This window comes from Echinops telfairi, unplaced genomic scaffold (assembly GCF_000313985.2).
Source record: "Echinops telfairi isolate 266 unplaced genomic scaffold, ASM31398v2 ScPeMD7_5592;HRSCAF=6446, whole genome shotgun sequence".
Taxonomy (NCBI): Eukaryota; Metazoa; Chordata; class Mammalia; order Afrosoricida; family Tenrecidae; genus Echinops; species Echinops telfairi.
The window spans coordinates 30,123,712-30,146,511 of record NW_022109491.1 but is presented as its reverse complement, the minus strand read 5'-3'; the positions used below and the strand labels follow the sequence as shown (position 1 = coordinate 30,146,511).

The 22,800-nt window shown below is 52.0% G+C and overlaps 1 protein-coding gene across 1 annotated transcript in view; it reads left to right on the top strand.

Annotated features, from left to right (window-relative positions):
- ADRA1D (adrenoceptor alpha 1D) overlaps positions 1-22,800 on the top strand; it is a gene marked incomplete at its 5' end in the record, with an annotated part of 25,380 nt that continues 2,580 nt past the window's right edge. The window contains 2 exons of the mRNA XM_004698168.2: positions 1-850; positions 22,694-22,794. Coding sequence (XP_004698225.1) covers positions 1-850; positions 22,694-22,794 — 951 coding nt within the window. The remainder of the gene's footprint in view (positions 851-22,693; positions 22,795-22,800) is intronic.

Genomic DNA, 22,800 nt, shown 5'->3' with positions numbered 1-22,800 from the left:
GTCGGGGGCCTGGTGGTGAGCGCGCAGGGCTTGGGCGTGGGGGTCTTCCTGGCCGCCTTCATCCTCACCGCTGTGGCAGGCAACCTGCTGGTCATCCTCTCGGTGGCCTGCAACCGCCACCTGCAGACGGTCACCAACTATTTCATTGTCAACCTGGCCGTGGCCGACCTGCTGCTGAGCGCTGCGGTGCTGCCCTTCTCGGCCACCATGGAGGTGCTGGGCTTCTGGGCCTTCGGCCGCGCCTTCTGCGACGTGTGGGCCGCCGTGGACGTGCTGTGCTGCACGGCCTCCATCCTCAGCCTCTGCACCATCTCCGTGGACCGGTACGTGGGCGTGCGCCACTCACTCAAGTACCCGGCCATCATGACAGAGCGCAAGGCGGCCGCCATCCTGGCGCTCCTCTGGGTCGTCGCCCTCGTGGTGTCCGTGGGGCCCCTGCTAGGCTGGAAGGAGCCGGTGCCCCCGGACGAGCGCTTCTGCGGCATCACCGAGGAGGCGGGCTACGCTGTCTTCTCCTCCGTGTGCTCCTTCTACCTGCCCATGGCCGTCATCATCATTATGTACTGCCGCGTGTACGTGGTCGCGCGCAGCACCACTCGCAGCCTCGAGGCTGGTGTCAAGCGCGAGCGGGGCAAGGCTTCGGAGGTGGTGCTGCGCATCCACTGTCGCGGCGCGGGCGGCGGTGCAGGTGCGGACGGGGCGCGCAGTGCCAAGGGCCACAACTTCCGCAGCTCCCTCTCTGTGCGGCTGCTCAAGTTCTCCCGCGAGAAGAAGGCGGCCAAGACTCTGGCCATCGTGGTGGGCGTCTTCGTGCTCTGCTGGTTCCCCTTCTTCTTCGTGCTGCCGCTGGGTGAGTGCCCCCTTTCCCACCGCTCCCCACCCCACCCCCCACCCCTGGAGCCTGTGGCTTTGTCTTACACAGACACACACACATCAACTTGGATGACCCTAAATTCCTCATCTGAACACGAAATGGTCTTAAGCAGGGGCCACGCATGCGCCACTGGGTAATGGGAAGCTCAGAGGCTGTTCTTGCTTGGTGAGTTTTCTCTTACAAGCTTCTGACTTTCCCAGCCTGCTCTGCTTTGTTGCTATTACAAGCCCTGGGCATGTTTTACCCTCCCGATCCCTCTAAATATCAAAGGTTTGTGGGAATTGTGTATCGTGTCCATCATACGTGGCCAGTGTGTATGACGCACCTATCTATAACCCCCTGCCCAGCCCAGACACCAATGCCAGGCCTGGAGCTGGGGGCACACAGCTGAGGCATGTACATACTCCCCATGGTCCATGTACATCGGCCCACTCCAGATATCCTTCCTAGTCCCTCCCCAGCTGGTATTTGTGAATGCCTGTGGGTCTCATTTCTGAAATCTCTTGGAGATGGGGGCCGAGTGGGGAGAAGAAGGAAGAGAATAAGGGGCAGTTTGAAAAATGGCAAGTTTCTATCCATCGCCGTGTCTTACATTAATGGTGTCCTTTAGCTCTTTGATGGCAGAATTGTTCTGCTTTTTCCACAAGCTGCCTGCAGTCCTGGGAGCCAGGTAGCTTTACTCCAGGGCTTCCACCCACCTCTGGAGGCCCCACTGGGCAGTCTGAAGGCTGGGCCGGCATAGTGAGAAGAAGGGGGGACAGCATCTCTGGGGACACATGAGTCACATTCCCCATGGCTGCAACTTCAGCCAGCCCACGTCTGGACCTCCCCTAGCACCCCACGGGTATTGCAAGGGCCTTCCAGGCAGTGAGGCTGTGCCTGTGTAAGGAAGAGGACAATAGCCTTCCTCCTGCAGGCCCTCCTCACACAGCAGCCAGAGTGGCCTTTATACATTATAAATGAGATGGTGTCCCTCCTTTGCTGAAACTCTTCAATGCCTTCCCACCACCACCCTGGGAACAAATTCCAAACCCTCTCCCATGGCCTGTGAGATCGTGACCTTCAAATTGATTGTTCAAACCAAAGGAGTATTCGTGCTGGGGCCACAGGCATGAACCAGGACTGTGGGGGGCAAGCCTGAACAAGTGGTCAGAAGGCCCAGCATGGTGGTCGCCTCCTCTCTGCCCTCTTGGCTCAGCTGTCCCACCCTTGCTCATGGCACTCTCCAACCCCAGACTCTCACCAGGTGCCCCCCTCACCTATCTGGCCCTTTGCACTTGCTGTCCCTTCTCTCTGCACTGCCTGCCCCAACTCCTCTCCTGGCAAGGTGCCCATCTTGTAGGCCTTGCCTTAAATGTCCCCTCCTCAGGAAGACCTGCCCAGCACGTCCAGTCTCATTGGCACGTGCTCTGTATTCTCCTTGAGGCACAAAGCACTTTTCCTTCCCTGGACCAGTAGCTGTGAGTACATTTGTGCAGGCTGAGTGGTTCAGTTCTGACTTCTGCTGCCGGCCCCCAAGTTCTGTGAGGACAGGTGGTGTCCCCTTGGTCATCGCAGAAGCACTGAGTGCACAGCACCCAGCATGGGACCCACTGTGAGACTCCTAGCAGTGGGAGCCCCAGGTCTGCGTGCCAGCCTGCCTGGGTTCAAATCCCAGCGCTGCCTTCTCCTAACTGTGTGACTTTGAGCGAGTCACTTAAAATCTCCGGGCCTCCATTTCCTGTTGTGATCCATAGGCTGATGTCATTGGCTGATTAGGGAAGTAGATCACCAGGCCTTTCTTTCTAGTCTTCGTCAAGCGCGGCTGAACTAATAGCAGCAAGGTCCCGAGTGACAGAGAGGATGATGGTAGGTGCACGTGAGGTGCATTAGTCTCAAATCAAACCCATCTCCTGCGTGGAAGGTGAGCTTTCCAGCACTGAGTTAGCAATGCAACTTATCCCATGCCTGCCTGTGTGGGACTGTAGCTAGGGCGTGTGGAGATCTGCTTTTGTGGTAGATGCTCAATTCTGAGTAAGAAGTAATAAATTACCGACTTGGAACAGTCCCCTGGCACAGAGAGTGGGGGTGGGGGAGCAGCTCAGAGACAAACCCGGAGCAACACACTTGAGGGAGCAAATAGACATGAAGGGGAAAGCTGATTTTCTCCCTGTTTCCAAACCCACCCCACCCAAGACTGAGAATACTCCCGGCCCAGCTGCCTCCTCCCAGTCCCTGTCCCGGCTCCGCCCATTCTCTCCAACCCATGTTAGAGATTAACGCCTACCTTATTGTCTCTCTGAACTTCTCTTGGGAGCCCTGGCAATGTAGTGGGTACGAGTTGGGCTGCAATCCACACAGTCAGCAATTCCGTAGCTCCACCTGCAGCTCCTCTGGATAAAGACTGGGCTTTCTACTCCTGTAAATAGTTACAGTCTCAGAAACTCACCAGGCGTTGCTCTGAGTCAGCATTGACTCAATGGCAGCGAGTTTGGTTTTTTGAATGAACTTCTCTTGAATATTCTGGTTACAGAATAGTGCACAGAAAAACCACACCAAACCCAACCCATAGCTGCTGAGTTGCTGCTGACCCCAGTGACCCACAGGACAGAGTAAAACTGCCTCACAGGGTGTCCAAGGTGCTAAGTCTCTACAGAAGCAGACGGCAACAACGTCCTCCCTGGGAGCGGCTGGTGGGTTTGAAACACTGGCCTTTTAGTTAGCAGCCAAGTATTTTGCCCACAGTACCACCAAGGCTCTTTAAATGGAGAAGCTAATCTCTCAAACACCCATGGCCCTGTGATCACCCACCCAGAACAGATGTTTATGTTTGCTTCAATCTCTTTCTCATTCTCATGTCAAAGAGATCAAGCATATTGAAAAATCAAACCCATTCCGATGGTAAATCATAGTGGCCCTATCGGACCCAGTAGAACTTCTTGTTGTTCCTGAGATGGCAAACCTTTTCAGGAGCAGGCAGCCTCATCTGTCTCCTGAGGAGCATTTGAATCATGGACCTTGCTTAGTCCCAACGCTTAGTCCACAGCACCCCCAGGACTATTAGCTTGCAGACTAACCAAGAAACCCCAAAATACTGCCATCAAGTGGAGTCATTCTAGAGAAGCCTCATTTGTTTTTCTTTTTAAAATCATTTTATTGGGGACTCATACAACTTTTTTTTCCAGTCATTTTATTAGGGGCTCATACAACTCTTATCACAATCCATATATACAGTACATTCATTGCCCTCATCATTCTCAAAACATTTGCTCTCCACCTAAGCCCCTGGCATCAGCTCCTCATTTTTCCCCTCCCTCCCCTCTTATCACAATCCATACATCCATCCATTGTGTCAAGCACGTTTGTACATGTGTTGCTATCATCATTCTGAAAACATTTTCTTTCTACTTGAGCCCTTGGTATCAGCTCCTCATTTTCCCCCTCTTTCCCCGTCCCACCGCCCCCACGAACCCTTGATAATTTATAAATTATTAATGTTTTGTCATGTCTTACACTGTCTGATGTCTCCCTTCACCCACTTTTCTGTTGTCCGTCCCTCCGGGAGGGGGTTATATGTAGATCCTTGTGATAAGTTCCCCCTTTCTACCCTACCTTCCCCTTACCCTCCTGGTATCACTACTCTCATTATTGGTCCTGAGGGGTTTATCTGTCGTGGATTCCCTGTGTTTCCAGTTCTTATGTGCACCAGTGTACATCCTCTGGTCTAGCCAGATTTGTAAGGTAGAATTGGGATCATGATTGGGGGGAGGGGAAGCATTAAAGAACTAGAGGAAAGTTGTGTTTCATCGTTGCTATACTGCACCCTGACTGGCTTGTCTCCTCCCCACGACCCTTCTATAAGGGGCTGTCCAGTTACCTACAGATGGGCTTTGGGTCTCCACTCCACGCTCCCCCTCATTCACAATGGTATGATTTTTTTGCTGTTGTTTGATGCCTGATACCAGATCCCATAGACATCTCGTGATCACACAGACTGGTGTGCTTCTTCCATTTGGGCTTTGTTGCTTCTGAGCTAGATGGCCACTTGTTTACCTTCAGGCCTTTAATACCCCAGATGCTATATCTTTTGATAGCTAGGCATCATCAGTTTTCTTCACCACATTTGCTTATGCACCCATTTGTCTTCAGCGGTTGTGTCGGGAAGGTGAGCATCATGGAATGCCAGTTTAACAGAGCAAAGTGTTCTTGCATTAAGGGAGTACTTGAATGGAGGCCCAATGTCCATCTGCTACCTTCATACTAAACCTACAAATATATGCACATAGATCTATTTCCCCATAATCATATATAAATATATTTACATATGTAAATGCCTATATTTAGACCTCCATAAATGCCCTTTGCCTCCTAGTTCTTTCCTCTATTTCCTTTTACTTTCCTCTTGTCCCACTATCATCCTCAGCCTTCATTTGGGTTTCAGTAATTCATCTTGGTTACATTGCCCTTGATCAAGCCCTACTAGGCCTCCTACATTTTCCTCGCCATTGATTTTTGGATCACTTTTTGTTCCCATGTCCCTGAGTTTGTTAACACCCACTTCCTTTCCCCCACCGCCCCCTCTTCCATGTCCCCCCCACCCCCGGAACCATAGGTCCCGTTTTCTCCTCCAGATTGTTTATCCCACCTTATCTAGATATACCTGCAGAGATAATAATATGCACAAAAAATAAGACAGAGCAAAACAAAGCAACAAAAGAAAACAAAACAACAACAACAAAACCAATGACAAAAAAAAGAATAGCCTGTAAATAGTTCAAGATCTATTTTGTTGACCTTTAGGAGTATTTTCTGGTCGAGTCTGATGGGGTGCCACACCCTGGCCCCAAAGTCTATTTTTGGTATTCCTTTGGGACTTCCTTGCTCTGTTCCCCTTGTTGTTCTGTTGTACACCCTTAGTGTTTTGCCTCAGTGTGGTGGGTTCAGATCAGGCGCAGTTCTCGCACTGTGTCTCCAGTGTTGTCCCCCGTAGGATTATGGGTCAGTGAAGGATGTCGTGTCTTATAGTGGGGCCAGCCATATGGTCCTCTCTGTGCATTGGCTGCTCTGAGAAGGGATATTGTCCTCCAGGCTTGATAGGCCCGGATGTGCTCCACTCTCTCTTCCTCCCCCTTCATTTGCTCCTGTATGCTCTGATCAGACATGTCCCTCTCCCTGAGCTGTAGCTTCAGTGCTGTCCTCTAAAGTGAATTATTCTGTGGCTGGAGTGGGGGGGGGGTTGTCCACATAGTTGGGATTATACACACACACACACAAAAACAACAACCCCAAACTCAATTGTCATTGAGTTGATGCCAACTTATACTCATCTTAGAGGACAGGGTAGAACTGCCCCTGTGTTTATGAGACTGTAACTCTTCACGGGAGTAGAAAACCCCATCTTTCTCCCACAGGGCCACTGGTGGTTTTGAACTGCCAACCTTGCAGATCAGAACCCAACACATAACCACTATGCCATCAGGGCTCCTCCTATATGCATAGCCACAGTGCAATCCCCTCCTCTGTCCCTTCCTCTGTCTCCTGCTGTCTCCAGAGGCATGTCTGGTGCTCCTCACTTCTATATGGGTGTTTAGGAACCCTGGCATCATGGGTTAAGACTAGGCTGCTAACCACAAGATCCACAGTTCCAAACCACCAGGCACTCCATTGGAGAAATAGGAGGCTTTCTACTCCTGTAAATAGTTATAGCCTCAGAAACCCACAGGGGCAGTTCCACTGGGCCCATTGGATCAGTATGAGGTGGTATTGAACCAATGGATGGTTTTTGTATCTGTGTTTGTATCATGGTTACCAGAGATCCTGTATCCATACCAGTGTCTGTAGGGTTTATATAAGCGCATGCCCTGTTCACTTTGCCTTTCCCCACACCATGATGAGGATGAGACTGACCCATGCTGGTCCATTGTAGCAGCCGTGCTGGATTCCACTGAAGCAGAATCCACAGCTGGCCATCCAGTCCATCACTGACTGAGTATGGGCTTTCCCAGTTCTTCTGTTCCGGTCAGCACTTGTGCGATGCTCTGCTATCTGAGCCATCCCCTCTTCCTGGAAGCCATCCCTGGCCCCATGGCCCCTTGTTGTTATACCCTGTCTTCTCAGTTCCTCCACCTCTGAGGCTCCTTGTGCCTGCCACGGGCACTCCCAGGGTGTTGTTTCCTCTTTCCTACTGGTCTGTGCAGTGCCAGGCCTCCCGGGACATCTCATAGCCCCAGAGCAGAGCCCCAAGTGCTTATGGAGCGGAATTGGGTGGGACAGGAATGGAACCGCCAGGTCTGCCATGTTGTGACTTGGAGGGCAGGAGCAGCAATGAGAGGGGAGGGGAGGGCCTGCACTGTGTTGGGAGGGGGGGAACTGAGGAGGGAGGGAGTGGCTGAGGCTGTCAGGAGGGAGGCGGGGGTGCTGACACCTCCAGCACCCTTGGGCCCAGGCCAAGGAAGGAAACAGCCCCATTGAAGCACAGGGGCGCTTGGAGCCACTACTCTGGGCCCGGCTGTAGAAGCCAAGGGTCTTGGCTTGGCATGGAGACACCAGGTCTGCGGTGGGGATGTGCAGAACTTGGGTGAAAGGCCAGTGATGAGGGTTGTAGGAGCAGGAGCAGGGGGTGCAGTGTCCCAGAAAGAGAGTGAAGGAAGAAGAGAAAAGAGGGTCTGAGAATGGAGCCCTGAGGGGCAGGGTACCCCCCTTGACAGAAGGCAGCAGAGGAAGCAGCAGTCAGAGGTGGGATAGCCACTCAGGTGGCGCCTCCCTCCTCCCAGGTCCTCATCACCACTAAGCGCAAGAAGTGAGGGGAGGGGGAGGCAAAGGCCATAAGAATGAGTGTGTGCTCACTGAGGCCACAGCTCAGAGTGACCCTCCCCATGCCACCACCCAGGGAGCCAAAGGTAGGCAGCATTCCCACCCACCACAGGACCCAGCAGCGAGCAGCCCGGCCTGCCCAGCGGTCCAGGGTCCCTGAGAACCATTGCCATAGGCACGCCTGAAACGTCGGAGGTCTCAGGCCACAGGGCAGCATCTGACGGGGCAGACCCCAGTGACAGGCTGACAGACATGGGGATACAGACGCTGAGCCCCTGAAACCCTGAGGAGCCAGGAGAGGGGCTGGGGTTCATCCCCTAAACCTGCATCTGCACCCCAACTCCCATGAAGAGCAGCTGCAGCGCACGTGTCCCCTCACTGCCTGGCTCACCCCATGATTCCAGGGCAGCTCAGCCTGCGGCTCCTGGACCTACAGGAAACCCACTCTCCAGACATTCCCTTGGGGACCAGGGGAGCCTTTCCTTCCTTCCCTAATGGACAGCACCCTCACAGCCTGGCTGCTCAGCCAGCCCTGGCTCTTACCTGTTGGCCCAGTATGAGTGTTAACCATGCACCCCTGTGCCCTCAGGGTGCCCCTCATTGTGCCAACTAGTAAAACACTTGGCAATTCGAGTCCACCCAGAAGGTCTGACAATTCAGCTCCAAGAACCCCCACCCACCCCCCCCAGAGTGAACCCCTATGAGCACGGTTCTCCTTGGCCAAACAGGGTCCACGTGAGTCTCAATCAGCTCTGTGACAACTGGTTTGATTTGCTTTGCGTGTTCTGGCTCCCATTCCAGTCAAGGATGTGACCACCAGGCCTTTGGGGGCCTATGGAGAGGGTAACCCTGCCCATGGCAGATGGGTGTCTGGCAGCCCTGGAAAATCACAAGAAACTGTGTACACGGCCCCTCCTGACAGGACCCTTTAGCCTGTAAATGTGCCCAAGAGCCTAAACCTATGGGTGTGCTTAGGGAGGGAAAGTAGTTAGAATCGGCTGCCTGCAGGCTGTCATGAGGGGGCCCTGAGAAGGAGGCTTGGCACAGGGTGGGCTGCATTGTAGGAAGGGTGAGTCGGCTGCAAATGTGCCCACTTGGGTAAAGCCTTCTGCTTCTGGGATGCTGTAGTGACAGGGTCCCCTCCCTGCCACTCCCCAAGCATCTGGGTCTGTGGTTTGGTTTGGAGAGAACCATTTACTGGGAGCTTTCTCTCTCAGCAGCCTCTAGAGCAGCGGTTCTCAACCTGTGGGTCACTACCCCTCTGGGGGTTGAACGACCCTTTCATAGGGGTCACCCCATTCATAACACTACCAAAATTACAGTTTTGAAGGAGCAATGAAAATAGTTTTATGGCTGGGGGTCACCACAACATGACAAACTGTATTAAAGGGTCATGGCGTTAGGAAGGTTGAGAACCACTGCTCTAGAGGCCACACCTCCCCGGGGTCTGTTCATTGGCTCACCTGGCAAATGCGCCCCAACACAGAGAGCCTAGAAGTGGGACATCCAATGGGACCCACCCAAACCCAACAACCCCATCCTGTCCCTCCAGGCAACCCCCCAGCTTACACTCAGACCTGTGTCCTTGGATCAGGCACTGTGGTCATCAAGCAGGCCCAGGCTCTGAACCAAGGCGCCTCCTAAATGCCTCTCCAAATAGGAACTGTCCAGAGGCTCTGAGATCGGGCATCCCTAGCCAGTCCGGCCAGCATCCTAGTGCCACCTCCAGTCACCTGTGAGTCAGGCCTGGGCCTATCTCTCTGCCTGACAGTCTGCACCCTTGACATTCCATGCCTGCCTGACCACACCTAGATCTACTTAGATACCCCTCTCCCAACCCCCTAAACACATACTTTGATGACAATGCTCTGCCATTATCAATTTTGTGATACACAGCATGAGGCAGAAGAAAAGGTACTTATGTAAGCACAGAAAACCTAAATTTAAAAAAGGGTCAATTTCATCTCAATGGCCCTTTATAAAAATTCCAAGACTTTAAATCTTTACAGAAGTAGCCTCATCTTTCCTCCATGGAGTGAGTGGCTGGTGGGTTTGAACAGTAGACCTTGTGGTTAGCAGCTCAAAGTGTAACCCAGGCCTCCTTGTGGGTACAAAGAGTGGTAGTATTTGTGGGCACCATGTGGTTTGGGAGACCTGGAATATAGAGTGCATGAGGAGAGCAGCAAGCAATGAGGCAGAATGCCATCAGCAGGAGAGTAGATTAAGTGCCGTGTGGCCTGGATGGGAATACTACACAGCAAGGAAAACTGACACACATAACCTGGATGAGAGTCCTGGTGATGCAGTGGGATACATGTTGGTCCATGAACTGCAAGGTCAGCAGTTCAAAACCACCAACTTCCCCTTGGGAGAAAGATGAGGCTTTCTGTTCCCATAAAGATTTACACTCTTGGAAACCTACAGCCGCATTTCTACTCTGTCCAACAGGGTCAGTATGAGTTGAAATGGATTTGAGGGCCATGGGTTTGGGGGTTTTGTTTTGTTTTTTGAGATGTTGGGCAAATGATCCCAAATGAAAGGTGTATGTCCCACAGGTTGCTATATACAAAGGGACTTAGAAGAGTTTGTGGGGAGAAGTCCATAATCTTTTAATTCCATTTTCCACAAACTTTTTGAAGCCCCCTCATATATGAAGTTCAGAAGCAAGAAGAACTGATCAATAGTGATAAAAATCAGTAGTGGTGACACAGTTGTGTGTGTGAGAGAGAGAGAGACAGACAGACAGACAGAGTAATGGGAAAGAGTGGTCTGGGTGGTGATTTAGAAACTCTCTTCTGTAGGTTGTGCCTTAATTAGGGAGAGAGAAGGGAGGAGGAGGAAGAAGAGAGACTGTGAGCCCTGGTAAGGAACGAGTGTTCAGATTGACAAACACACTTTGACAGGCCTGTGTGAAGGATGCATGTGTTAGGCCAGGTTGACTAGAGAAACAAATCCAATGACACTCATATGTGTATAAGAAAGGGCTTTACATCAAAGAGTAATTGTATATTAAGAAAATGCCCCCGCCCAGTCCAGATCAAGTCCATAAGTCCAGTACTAGTCCGTAAATCCTTCTTCAGACTTATGCTGTCACGTGCAATGTTGCAAAATGCAGGAAGATCACAGGCCGGTGGGTGCAAAATCTTGTGGATCCAATGGCGGTAGGAGCATCTCAGTGCTGGCTCAGGTCTGCAGTTGGCTCCTTCAGCTCTCCGAATGTGGCTCTTCAACAGCAAGGTGAAGCAGAGAGAGAGGGAGGCTCTCGCAGGGCTCAGCAAGTCTCCAAGTGGCTTGTCAACAGGAAGAGGAAGGCAGAGAGAGAGAGAAAGGGGAAGTTCCCAGAATCCTCAGGAGAAGGCCACGCCCACAAGGAGGCATCATCAGGTTGTGACCTCATTGACAGGCTAGACTCCGCCCCTACACCTATTTATCGAGTTGACATGAAATTATGTAACTACCACAGCACATCTGACGGTTGGTCAAGTGATGCCCACACTCCAGGGGCTCCGTGAGGCCATGCAGGGTGCTGCAGATACATGGCGGGTGACAGGGAGGGATTGCTGGTGACAAGTCCCTAATGCTGTTATATCACTGCCACTGTCCCCTGAAGAAGGGGCTGGTATTATCTCTCCTGTCTGTGCCTTGGCACAGTGCCTAGCACATAGTAGGTGCTCAGGGGATGTGTGCAGAGAAAGAAGGTGGCTGAGCCCATGGCCTCTGTATGACCAGCCCTACCAAGAGTCTGCATGGGGCAGCAAGACCCTCTGAAGGCAACCATCCTTGGTAGTGATTGTCCATTCCTGCGGCCTCATTTTTTTTCAAGTTTATACATAACTCCTAATGGTTATTGAGTGGTAACTGTGAATAAGCAATAAGCTAGACTTATTGGGGCCCTGAAGCACCTTTTTATATCAATGAAGTTTAAACGCAGGCAAACCTGATCAAAGTAGGGGTGCCATGTGTGTGTGTGAAATGGAAAATGGAAAAGAGCTGTCTGGGTGGTGATTTATAAATTCTACTGTAACCACTAACATTTACTGAGTGAGTACTATGAATAAGCAATGAGCTAGGTTTGCTGTTTGGATTTTTTTTCCCCTTTTTGTTGTTACTTGTCTCTGTTTTATCCATCCTGAAAAGCCTCCAACACAGAGAGCAATTGGCAGAACAGGAAGTCAGCCCCCAAAGTTCCTTCCCCGACACACACACTTCCCACCACTGAGAATGATTTTGAATCAGATCCCACTTCATCTCTGCATTCAACCATGTATAGTTCCAAACAACAAGAATGCTTTTAAAACTACTATTATACAGTATGATACAGAAAAATAATTGTTTTCCATCATCTGGTATATGTTGCCAATTGCCCTATCAATTTCAGTTTAGTCTTGGGATCAGAATCCACTAAGGGCACTCACCTTGGTAGATTTGTCTACTGGGTGCAACTGCTAAATTGCCCCTTCCTTGGCTTATTCCTTTCAATTGTTTGACTAAAAGAAGGGAGAAGGGTGGGGGTACAAAACAGACGATTGGTCCCAAAGAGTGCCTTCAGCCTGTAGTTTGCTGCCCCACAGTGCTGTTAACATGTTCCTCTGTCCCCGGACTTCCCAGTGAAGTGGCCTGATCAGATCCAGGGTCTGTATTTCAGTCAAAACAAATCTTCTTTGTCATGGTGTTACGCTAGATCAAGGGGTCAGGTTCTGACACCCTGACATAGTGGTATGTTAGTTCCACCATTCTGCTGCATTTACTCCCTGGCATTCTAAAATAGAATGTGCCGTGAGCTGCTTGGTTCGCTGAAAGAGAATGATTTATCAGAGAGGTGACCAGTGGGGTGGCTTAGGACCGTGATGATGTCATAATGTGACATTATCGCCGTGTGTTGGGAGCTCAGCAGGTTCATCTTATACCAGTGGGTCCCCTTTCCAGTTGGCCGAGACATAGCACAGTCCTATGAGCAGAGCGTGATCCAGTGAGACATCCCATGCTCCACTTGCACTTCTCCTGCCCCAAACCTCAAACCAGACATTGCTCCCGTGAGCACTGATCTCATTCAGCTTAGAGACTACCATCTGGGCCCTCAGCCACTCACTGATGCTGTTGGCCACTGACTCAGTGGACATCACTAGAAAATACGGTTTATCTTTATTTTTGTTAAAGAGAAATACACACACATACCCCGGTGTGAGACTGAGTTTTCTAGAGAAACAAAACCAGTCATGCTCAGATATGTATAAGAAAGAACTTCATATCGAAAAAGCGACCCAGTTGAGTCCATTTCAAGTCTATGGGTCCAATGCTAGCCAGAGCTCCCGTAGGACTCGCTTGGCTGCTGATGGATAAAGCAGGAAGGTGAAGAGGGAGGCTGGGAGATCACAGGCCAGTGGGTGCAGAGTCACCTGGATCCAAGGTCTGCAGGCACATGGCCAGGTGTTGGCAGCTCCCAGAGACGAGGGCAGGCCACCTGGCTGCCAACGCCAGAGCCAGACACACAATCCAGGCAAGTGGGAAGGTGAAGAGCCAGAGAGAGAAGTGCCCAGTGTCTCTCTCATTAAAGGCCACACCCCCAAAGAGGCTTCATCAGGCTGTGACCTGGTTGATAGGTGAGACTCCACCCCTACACTTGCATGCCGGTGCCATCAAGTTGACGTAAAATGCAACCGTGACAGCCACTGAGGAGGTGAGCTTCCGTCCGGCGGGCAGCCGTCACCAGGGAGCCACACTGAGTGGCTGGACTCTCGCCGTTCTGGAGGCAGGAAGTCCAGAAGCCAGGGCTCATCTGGACCGTGTTCTGTCGGAAGGCCCTACAGGAGGACCCAGCCTGGTCTTTCCCAGCCTCTGGTAGCCCCAGATCTGCCCGGGTAGAATTCCGCTCTCTGCCTCCCTCTTCCCCTGACCCTCCGCACCTGTCTCTGTGTGGCATTCTCCTCTCTGCGGGTCTCTTCGCTCCTGGAATGCAGACACCAGTCCTAGTAGACCAGGCCCGCTGCTCCAGGACAACTTCACGTTAACTAGAGACATTTGCCCAGACCCGGAGATGCGCACATTCCCAGGGGCCCCGGCTTAAGACACCCGCGTATTTGTCTTGGGAGAACACAATTCAACCCATAACAGCAAGGAGGGCGAATCCATCCCAGGATCCAGAGTTTCAGAGCAGGCAAAGGGGCCGGCAGACATGTCCGTGCACTTGGCAGGGTCTTGGGTTGGGGCTCTCCTGGAAGCAGAGTCGGATTTGGGGTTCTATCAAGTGAAGGGTTGAGGCAGGACCTCTTGAGAAACCTGTGAGAGAAGCGGGTTGGGGCGGCAGACGGAGCTAAATGAAGGGTGTGCTCTCAGGCTACAACGTCTGGCCTGCACCTGACACTGCTCATTGAAGGAAGAGGACCAACCCCTTAGCCGTGGAGTAGAGGGCCCAGAATGCACCACGATTTGAAGCAAGGGGCCAGCCTTTCCTATCTTGACACTAGTCCATCATTGGCTGCATTCTGCTCCCTGGGGAAAGTGCCATTTCCTCCACTTGAAGCGGTGCCCATTGAGCCATTAGCAGCCAACATTCAACAGTGGCTGGGGACAGGGAGTAGCCCCCAGGCCAAGGAAACCTTGGTAGAACCCCAGCCATCAAATGTTAAAGGTGGCATTTGAGCAGAGACTTGACAGAGGGGAAGGAGATGACCCAGCAGCATCCTGAGGTTCCTCCCAGGCGGTTGGGGTCTGTTTGACACAGATTCATGAGACACACACCCAGCAGACCCACTCCTGCTGAGTGGTCTCTGTGAGCAGGGACACACAGAAGCCAAACCCTGTGTAGCCAGGCCCCACAGGGCACCCCGAGACTAGACAGGAGCCCAGCAGAGGCCATGTGGACTGGTGCAAACAGAATTAAGACGTGCTCAAGGCACAACTGCAGGACCCACCACCGCCTCTCAAGATCCCCAGCAGAGTGGGGCTAACCATCGGCATGCTCCGGGAGAACTCATTTGGGACTCGGGCTGAAGACGGGGAGAGAGCCGCTGTGGCAAGAAGTGGGTAGACCAGCGGGAGGATGGCTGAGGCAAAAGCCCCTGGAGAAGGGGCTGGCTGTTCTGTCCAAGGGGCAGGCCAGGAAAGAACAAAACCAGTGGTTATAGCTTCTGACCTTGGGGCCCTTGGAAAACCCGGGCAGGGCCTGTTTCTATCCTTTGAGGATGTCCTGAAAGGCCCAAGACCGGGAACAAGAGACTGCCCTGAGTTCAGATCCTGACCCTGCCACCCCTCTGGGGGTCGTCAGGCCAGGGGCATCACATCTCCGAATCAGTGTGCGGTAGGGATTCAATGAGACATCTAACACAAGGGCCCAGCCCTTGACAGCACTGGCTCTCTTGTCCTGCCTCTTCATGGTCCAGTCCACCTATTCCAGTGCCACTTAGCGACTCACCCAGAAGATCCTGCGGTGCCAGGCCCTTGTGTTAAGAGGTGGGGTGAAAAGAAAAACCCATCCCCACCTTCGAGAGATGTACCAGAAGTCCCGGGGTGGCACAAACAGGTCGTGCTCAGCTAGGACCCAAAAGGTTGGTGGTTTGAACCCACTCAGAGACCCCTCAATGAGCGGCCTGGTGACTTGATTCCGAAAAGACCCCTCTATGAAGACCCGAGGGGGTATGGTTCTGCTCCAAAACACACAGGGCAACCCAAGTCAAAATCGACACGCTGGTAACTGCTTGGTTTGGGGCTTCAGGAGACCACGTGGGACAAAACATCTTCTCGTGGAAACAAACCCTTCTGTTACCGTGTAGACATGCAGGAAAAGGAGCCCCTGGCTCAGACTTGGTGAGGAAGACCATCCGAGCCAAAGGTGGCGGCCTGGGTGGAAGGGACGAGTGGCGCCTTGGGCTACACAGAGAGATGGAAGGAGCCCCGCCCTGGTGGAGAGAGCTGCCTGTGGTTGGTGGGCTGAAGTTAGGCGGGAGGAAAATAAGTCTGGGCCCTGGAAGATGGGTGCAGGCATTTGGGCTTATTCCCCAGAGCTGCTCGAAGCCCCTGACAATTCTTAGAAGGGGAAGGACAGGATGGGAAGCCGTTTTGAGAGAGAGCAGCCCAGTAACTGAGGAATGGAACCATGGGTCTGGAGGCAGCTGGGAATGACTAGGGTCGCCTCCACAGGATGGGAGAACAGGCTCAGCAAAGGGCTCGGGACAAAGGGAAGGGAGGGGCCAGCGGGAGAGAGAGTCCACACACCGGCCAGTGGTGACCAGTTGGACGTGTAGGATGAAGAAGGAGCATCCCTTCAGCAAACTCAGGGTACGGAGTCACTGCAGTGCACTCACAAGGTCTCCCGGGCACCAGGAAGGCGGCGCCAAGCAAACAGACGTAAGCCCTGCCTTTGGAGCTGGGCTGCAGAGAGCAAGGTGGTGGGCAGAATGGATGAGAACTCAGAGTGTGAAGGGGGTGGTGAGTCATAATGTGAGCAGAGCAGAGCTGCTGCACAGGCTGTCCGTGGCGTGGCCTTTCCGAACGGATCGCCAGGCCTGACTCCCAAGGTGCATCCGGGTGAATTTGAACTGCCAACCCTTTGGTTAGTGGCCTAGCCCTGCACCATTTGCACCCCCCAGGGAGAAACTCGAGCCAGCTAAGGAGCCAGGTTGTGCATGGTGGTTACAGAGGAACTCAGGATGGCCTTGTTGTGAAGGTGCATGTGTGAGCCTATTGATATCTGGGAAGAGCATTCCAGACAGGGGAGAGCAAGTGCCAAGGCCCTGCGGTAGAATAAGAGACTAGAGTACAGGGAGTAGGCAGGGGGGTGGGACGTGTCATGCTGTGCAGGCCATAGGCTCTTATTCTGATGGGGACAGGAAGCTGTCAGAGGCTCAGGAGCAGAGGAGAGACAGGATCCGTTTATATAAGGAAGGGGCTTTAAAGAGTTCATGGAGGGGAAAAAATGGAATGAAAAGCTAAGTCTTTCCATGAGAATATTTTTAAAGAACTATCCTGGTTGCTGGATAGAGAATAGACTCAGGGGGTGGGGGCGCAGGTGGCAAGCGAGACATCAGTGAGGACCTGCCGAACTGCCCCAGGTAAGAGATGGAATCAAGAGGGTGGAGAAGGGGCGAAAGGAAGAGTGGTAGAATTCGGCCATCATCTCCTTCCTCCCGGCCTGCAGTCGCACTCTCCCATGCACACTCACTTAGCTCTTGTCCCTCGGACACCCCAGGGCCACCTCAGGGCGTTGGCACATCCTGTGGCTCTGCCTGGCAATGCTCTTCCCCCACATGTCTACGCTGCCTCATTGGCTCTTTACACCAATGTCCCATCTGCAGCAGGCTTTTCCTGGTCACCTTATCCCAAAGGCATGCCACCACCCAGCCTTATCTTTCTCTGCCCTCTCTCATATTCTACCCCCCCCCACTCCATTCTCCCTCTCCTTCTTCCTGCTCCCACATAGCTCTATGCACACCTCGCTTCCTGCTCTGCTCCTTCATTTCCCCCTGTGCAATTCTACGAACGAACACAGCGAGGTTTGCCTTGCTTACCGCATTCACGGACTGTCTGCCCTGAGGAGTGCGAGATCCATGCGGGATGTCAGGAGTTGCCCCAGTGGAGCTGTCTGGGGGCAGCTGGTTCTGTGCGTCTGGACTTCAAGAGAATGGTCTGCACTGGAGATGAACATGTGGCCTTGTCGGCCTAGAGTTAGTATTAAAAATGATGGTGCTGCCCTCTTCCTTTGCTGGCGTGACTGCTGTGAGAAACCAGTTTGGCGGGTCCTCAAAGACCCAGAATTGCCAGATGGCTCAGCAATGCCCCTCGTCGGTGTAGACCCCAAAGACTTGAAAGCAGGAGCTCAAACCCAGATGCCAGTGCCCACAGTAGCCACGCAGTGGGAACACCCCCAATGTCCACCAGCAGATGCCTGGGTAAACCCCGCCTGGCTTGCCTCCCTGTGGAAGGCCCTGCAGGCAGCTGTAGAGGGGGCTGAAGTCCTGAGAGTGCGTGCCATGGGTGACCCCTAGAATGCATACGCAGGGAATTAAGACTGCACGTACATGAAATATCGTAAATAAGCAAATGGGTGGAGACCAGATGCAGATTCATGGTGACCAAAGGCTATGGGGAGGTAGGAGTGGGGAGTTAGGCTTCCAGAGTTGTTTCCATTGAGGAGGATGAAAACGTTTGGGGAATATAATAATGATGATTACTGAAAACTAAAGTAACCACAAAACTGAATGGAAGTGCCAAGACAAGGAGACAAAAAGAGATGCAAGACCAAATGGGCAGCCCTACAACTGGCAATAGGAAGAAGCCATGGGAGAACCCAAGGAGTAGGGAGTGGGGGCCCCTAGGGGAGAAGCTATTGGTGAGCCGCCAGTTCAAGTGAGAGCAATCCCCCTGGGCTGGGGGCTGGGTAGGTGGGACGCTAGGGCAGGGCCAGGCTAGTGCTGAGCATTGAAAGATAATGGAATCTTACAGCTTTTCGAAGCCCCTTCATATTCTCTGCTTTTAGCCAAGATCTATTTGACAGGGCGTTTCTGGAAACTGTATGCAAAAATCCCGGTGGAAGATGGGAGAGCTCCCTGGGGCCAGAAAGCAGGGAGAAGTCAGCCTGGCCACTTGACAGGGGTACAAGGTAGTGGAAGCACGGTGACAAGAAAGGAGAGGGAATGAGGCTGGATGCTGGATCCAGAGGTAGGAGGCTGTGGAGGGCACCGTACAAGGACCTCTCTTTGCAAGGGCAACTGCAAAATAGGCTGTGAAGAATGTGGAGCGTAGGAGGGCGAGCCAGCTCTGGGCAGCCGAGGAAGCTGCCTTGAGGCACAAAGAGAGTAGCCTTGGCCTTGAGCCCTCAGTCAGTCTGCCCATTGAGACAGAAGCTGGCTGTCAAAGCTGTGTGCCAGACTGCTAGAGAAGCTAACACCAGACACACAAGCCAGGTGTAACTCTTGAGTAGCTGGGAGTGGCTGGGAAGTGGGTTGTCCATTGATGCCCTACAGAGAGGCAACATGAAGGCACCGTGCCCATGAGCCAAGTGTCCATCCTCAGGAACAGCTCCGCTGGCCTACTCTCCTGGCATACAGTGAACAACCAATCCCTTCAGACCCTCTAAAGGGGCTGTGAGCCAGTGAGGGAGAGTGGGGCAGTTGCAGGGAAGCATGTCAGTATACCAGAGCCATCTGGGAACTGGGGAAGGATGAGGCTCCGCTTTTGCCCTTGGGCTAGGGAACAGAGGTTGGGCTGAAGCACAGACATCTGCATTTCCCACCAGACCTGTAGTACAGGTGGGTCAAGTTCCACCCCAATGCCCCATCTGTATCTCTTAACCCAGGGCCTCCTCTGCCCACCCAAATCCTCCCTGCCCACCCATGCAGCAGGCAGGAAGTACAGAAAATTAACGCCCAAGGGAGCAGCCCAACCAATGACTGGTGGGGTGGGAATGTCAGTATCCCACCTCCCTCACCCCACTAGTGGGATGGCATTGGGGTACATGTTCTTCACAGTCACTCGGAACTCCCCAGTGGGTTGAAGCCCCTGTTAGGCAGAGGAATAACTCATTTGGTTTTTTAAAAATGAAGAACTGTTCCATCAAGTCAGATCCAGCGCACAGTGACCCTATAGGACAGAGTAGACCTGCCCCATAGAGTTTCCCAGGCTGCCATCTGGACTGAAGCACGCTATCTCATCTGCCGCCCATGGTACCTGGTGATCTCTGACCTTCCAGTTAGCAGGCCAAGCACTTAGCCACCCTGGACTCCTAGATAACACACCTTTTTCACACACACACACAAAAAAAACTTTTTTTTTTTAGCTAGTTTTCAACAGTTTCACCAACATACAATTCACATAACATGCATTTCAGTAGTTCAATCACACTCATAAGAGTTGTGCACCCATCACCACCATCAATGCCAGGACATGTCTTCTTCCTTGAACAAAATACATGGTTTGTGGATGAGTACTGATTAAGAACTTGGGCGACCGGATGCTATCTACACAAACAATGAGGGTTTGGGGATAGGGGGAAACGTTCATTAATGCTCGTTGACAAAGGCAGATCTGGAGTAAGCATGTCCTAAAAGGGAAAAGAGGACAAAAGTAGAACATATGTGGTCGTCTTGAGTCGCCATTTATTGGGCACCTTCACGCCAAGAAGTTTGAACTGAACTAACATCCAATGTTTTCCACATCCATAACCTTGGGATAGTAGTCATCTGCTTCTCACGTGTCAGCCTTAGGCCCATGGAGTGTTTCAGCTCCTCTAATCTGCTACCGGTGTGTTTAAGGTAGAGTCTGGTTCACTTAGTGGGAGTTCCAAACTGGATCCTTCTGGTGTGACCTATGAAGGATGCTGTACACCTCAAAAGGCCAGAGTCTAAAGTCCTGGTTGTTTATAATACAGAGTTTGGATCACCAAGGGCTGAACTGGGTCGAAAATGCCCAATTAGGACGCGATACTGAGCTTATTTTCTCATCAGTGGTTCATATGCTTAAAGTTGAGCATTTTATCCAATGGCAGGCTGCCCCACCCAGCAACCGAAGTGTAGTCACCCTCTGCAAGACAGACATACCTTCCATCCCACCACCTCTGGACTTGGATTTCCAGTGAGGCTCTTTAATCATTTTAGTAGGAGCGGCCGGATAACATGCCTCTTTTGGCTTCCTTCTCTTCCCACGTCTCACTTCCTTATCCAACTACGGGTGCTTCATTTACCCCTCAAAATAACAACTTGTATTTGAATCCTTTTTCTCAGGCTCAGCTTCTGGGAGAGCCCAAAGTAAGACAAATGCTCAACAGGATATGGTGGGAAAGTCTTGCAGACTGAGAGACTGAGTTTGAATACCAGTTCCTTTGTGTGTAAGGAACTCCCAGCAGGCCTCCGTACACATTGGTTGAGCCTCAGTTAGAATATTCTTGCTTACAACCAGACCCCGACCACACTCCCTACCCTGTTACCTACCAAGCCTACTTCAGACCTCACTAATAGCAATGCCCTTTGGCCAACTTTGCCTCACTACTTACAGCATAGTCTACTGATTTGTCATCCTGGGCTAAATATAAAAGAAAGAATTGTAGCCCAAGTCAGAAAGTTATTTTCAGTCGTCTGTCTTACTTTGCAGCCATTGAGGGACTCTGTTCTTGGGGCCCACCTTCCTGGAAGCTGAGGTCCACAGAGTAGCCCCCACATTCCAAAACCAACTGTCCAGCCCTTCTCCCAGGGGTAGCATCTCAGGAGCATTCCCTGATGGATACCAAGCCCACCAGATTCTAGCTTTGGTTCTGGCCACTCTCCAGGCCTGGGAACTGGATCCCTTCCCAGGATCCAAGTTTCTCCTCTCAAAGGCCACACAATTAGGAAGGAGGCGAAAACAGAGTGGATTAAGAGCTTGCTAAGAGCTCGGCTTTAAAATAGATGAACCTTCACAAAATCCCTTCCAGACAGTGTTGTCCCTGTTTCTCTGAAAAGGAAAGGATGGATTGGATGGTCCAGGGACTTGCGTGACCAAGGCTTGGCAGGATGGACTGTGTGACCCCACATGACCGTCCTCTTCTGAAACTCTCCCTATCTGGTGGAGGTTGGCACACCCTGAGTGATGTGTTTCCCAGGGTGGAGAAGAGAGCCCACACACACAGGCACATACAGAGCACCACCATCTCCCACCTCTGTGCCCATGGTACTTTATTCACTGTGCTTCTTAGGAAACAAGGCCATGGTTTTAATTACACACACAAAAAAAAGTTGTTAACTTGATACTGACTTATAGCTACACTCCAGGACAGATCACTGTCCCCAGAGGGTCTCCAATGGTATACTCTGTACATTATCTTTCTCCCACGGAGCAACTCGGGGACTCCAACCACCACTTTTTGGTTAGCAGCCAAGCACTGAATCTCTGTCCGACCAGGGCTCCTTAGGAGCAATCCTTGGCCTACCTTGAATGCAGGGGTTCGTACCCTTCCTGTCCATGCTGTGCACTCCTTAGGCATCTGGGGAAGACGGCAGATCCCTTCTCAGAGTCACGCTTGCAAACGCATAACATAAAACAACAAGGACTACAAGTGAAACTGATATGACATATATTTTTAATGTTATGGTAGAAAAACACCTGTAACAAGAGGTTTGCCATTTTCATCCCTCATAAGTGTACCAGCCAGGGGCCGATTGCGTCACCAGGTGTGCTGCCCTCATCACTATCCATTCCCATAAGTTGATCATCACTCCAGATAGAAATCTCGAAATATTTGAAAGGGAAATTTGTGATTTAGTAATAAACGTGCTTCTTCCTTAACCAAAATAAAAAACGCAACTCCCCACCATCCAGTGACCCCACAGGACAGGGTAGAATTGCTCCTGTGAGTTTCTGAGCTGGTTCTCACTATAGGAGTCGAAAGCCCACCCCCTGCAGAGCAACTGGTGTTGTCGAACTGCTAGCCTTGCAGTTAGCAGACCAAAGCATAACCACACTATGCGACCAGGCCTCCTCCTTCACTAACAGCTGGTTCTCATGACTGGCATTCCCAAATAATAAGGAGCAGAAACCATATTTCAAAGGATCTGCAACAACTATGATCGGGGAAATATCGGAGGAATTTCTAGCATTCATCCAAACAATATGAAGCGGCAGCCGGGGTACCTGTTCTGACCTACAAAAATATCCCACTCATACGTTTTGCCAAATTCTATGACCCACACTCATCATTGAAGGAAATGTTCCGTTTCAGGGAGAGATGAGTAAAAAGGAAGATACATTTTTCACGGGCAAAATGGAGTTCAAAGGGTCAGGAAATTTCCCAGCGACTTGTCGAAGCCCCCGTTGTATATGTAAGAGCCTTGGGCAAAGTCCATGGGGCTTGATTTGCCAGCCCTGGGGTGCAGTCGGTTATGAGCAGGGCTGCTAACTATCTGCTCGGCAGTTCGAAACCACCTGCCGCCCCTCCGAGAGCCTAATAAGGCCTTTTGCTCCTTTGCAGTGGGATTTGCAGCGAGGGGTGCGCCCAGGTGGCCAGGTTCTGCCTGGCCCTTCCCCGCCCTGCAGGACCTAACCCGCGTCTCTCTGGCTCCCCAGGCTCCCTGTTCCCGCAGCTGAAGCCATCCGAGGGCGTGTTCAAGGTCATCTTCTGGCTTGGCTACTTCAACAGCTGCGTGAACCCGCTCATCTACCCCTGCTCCAGC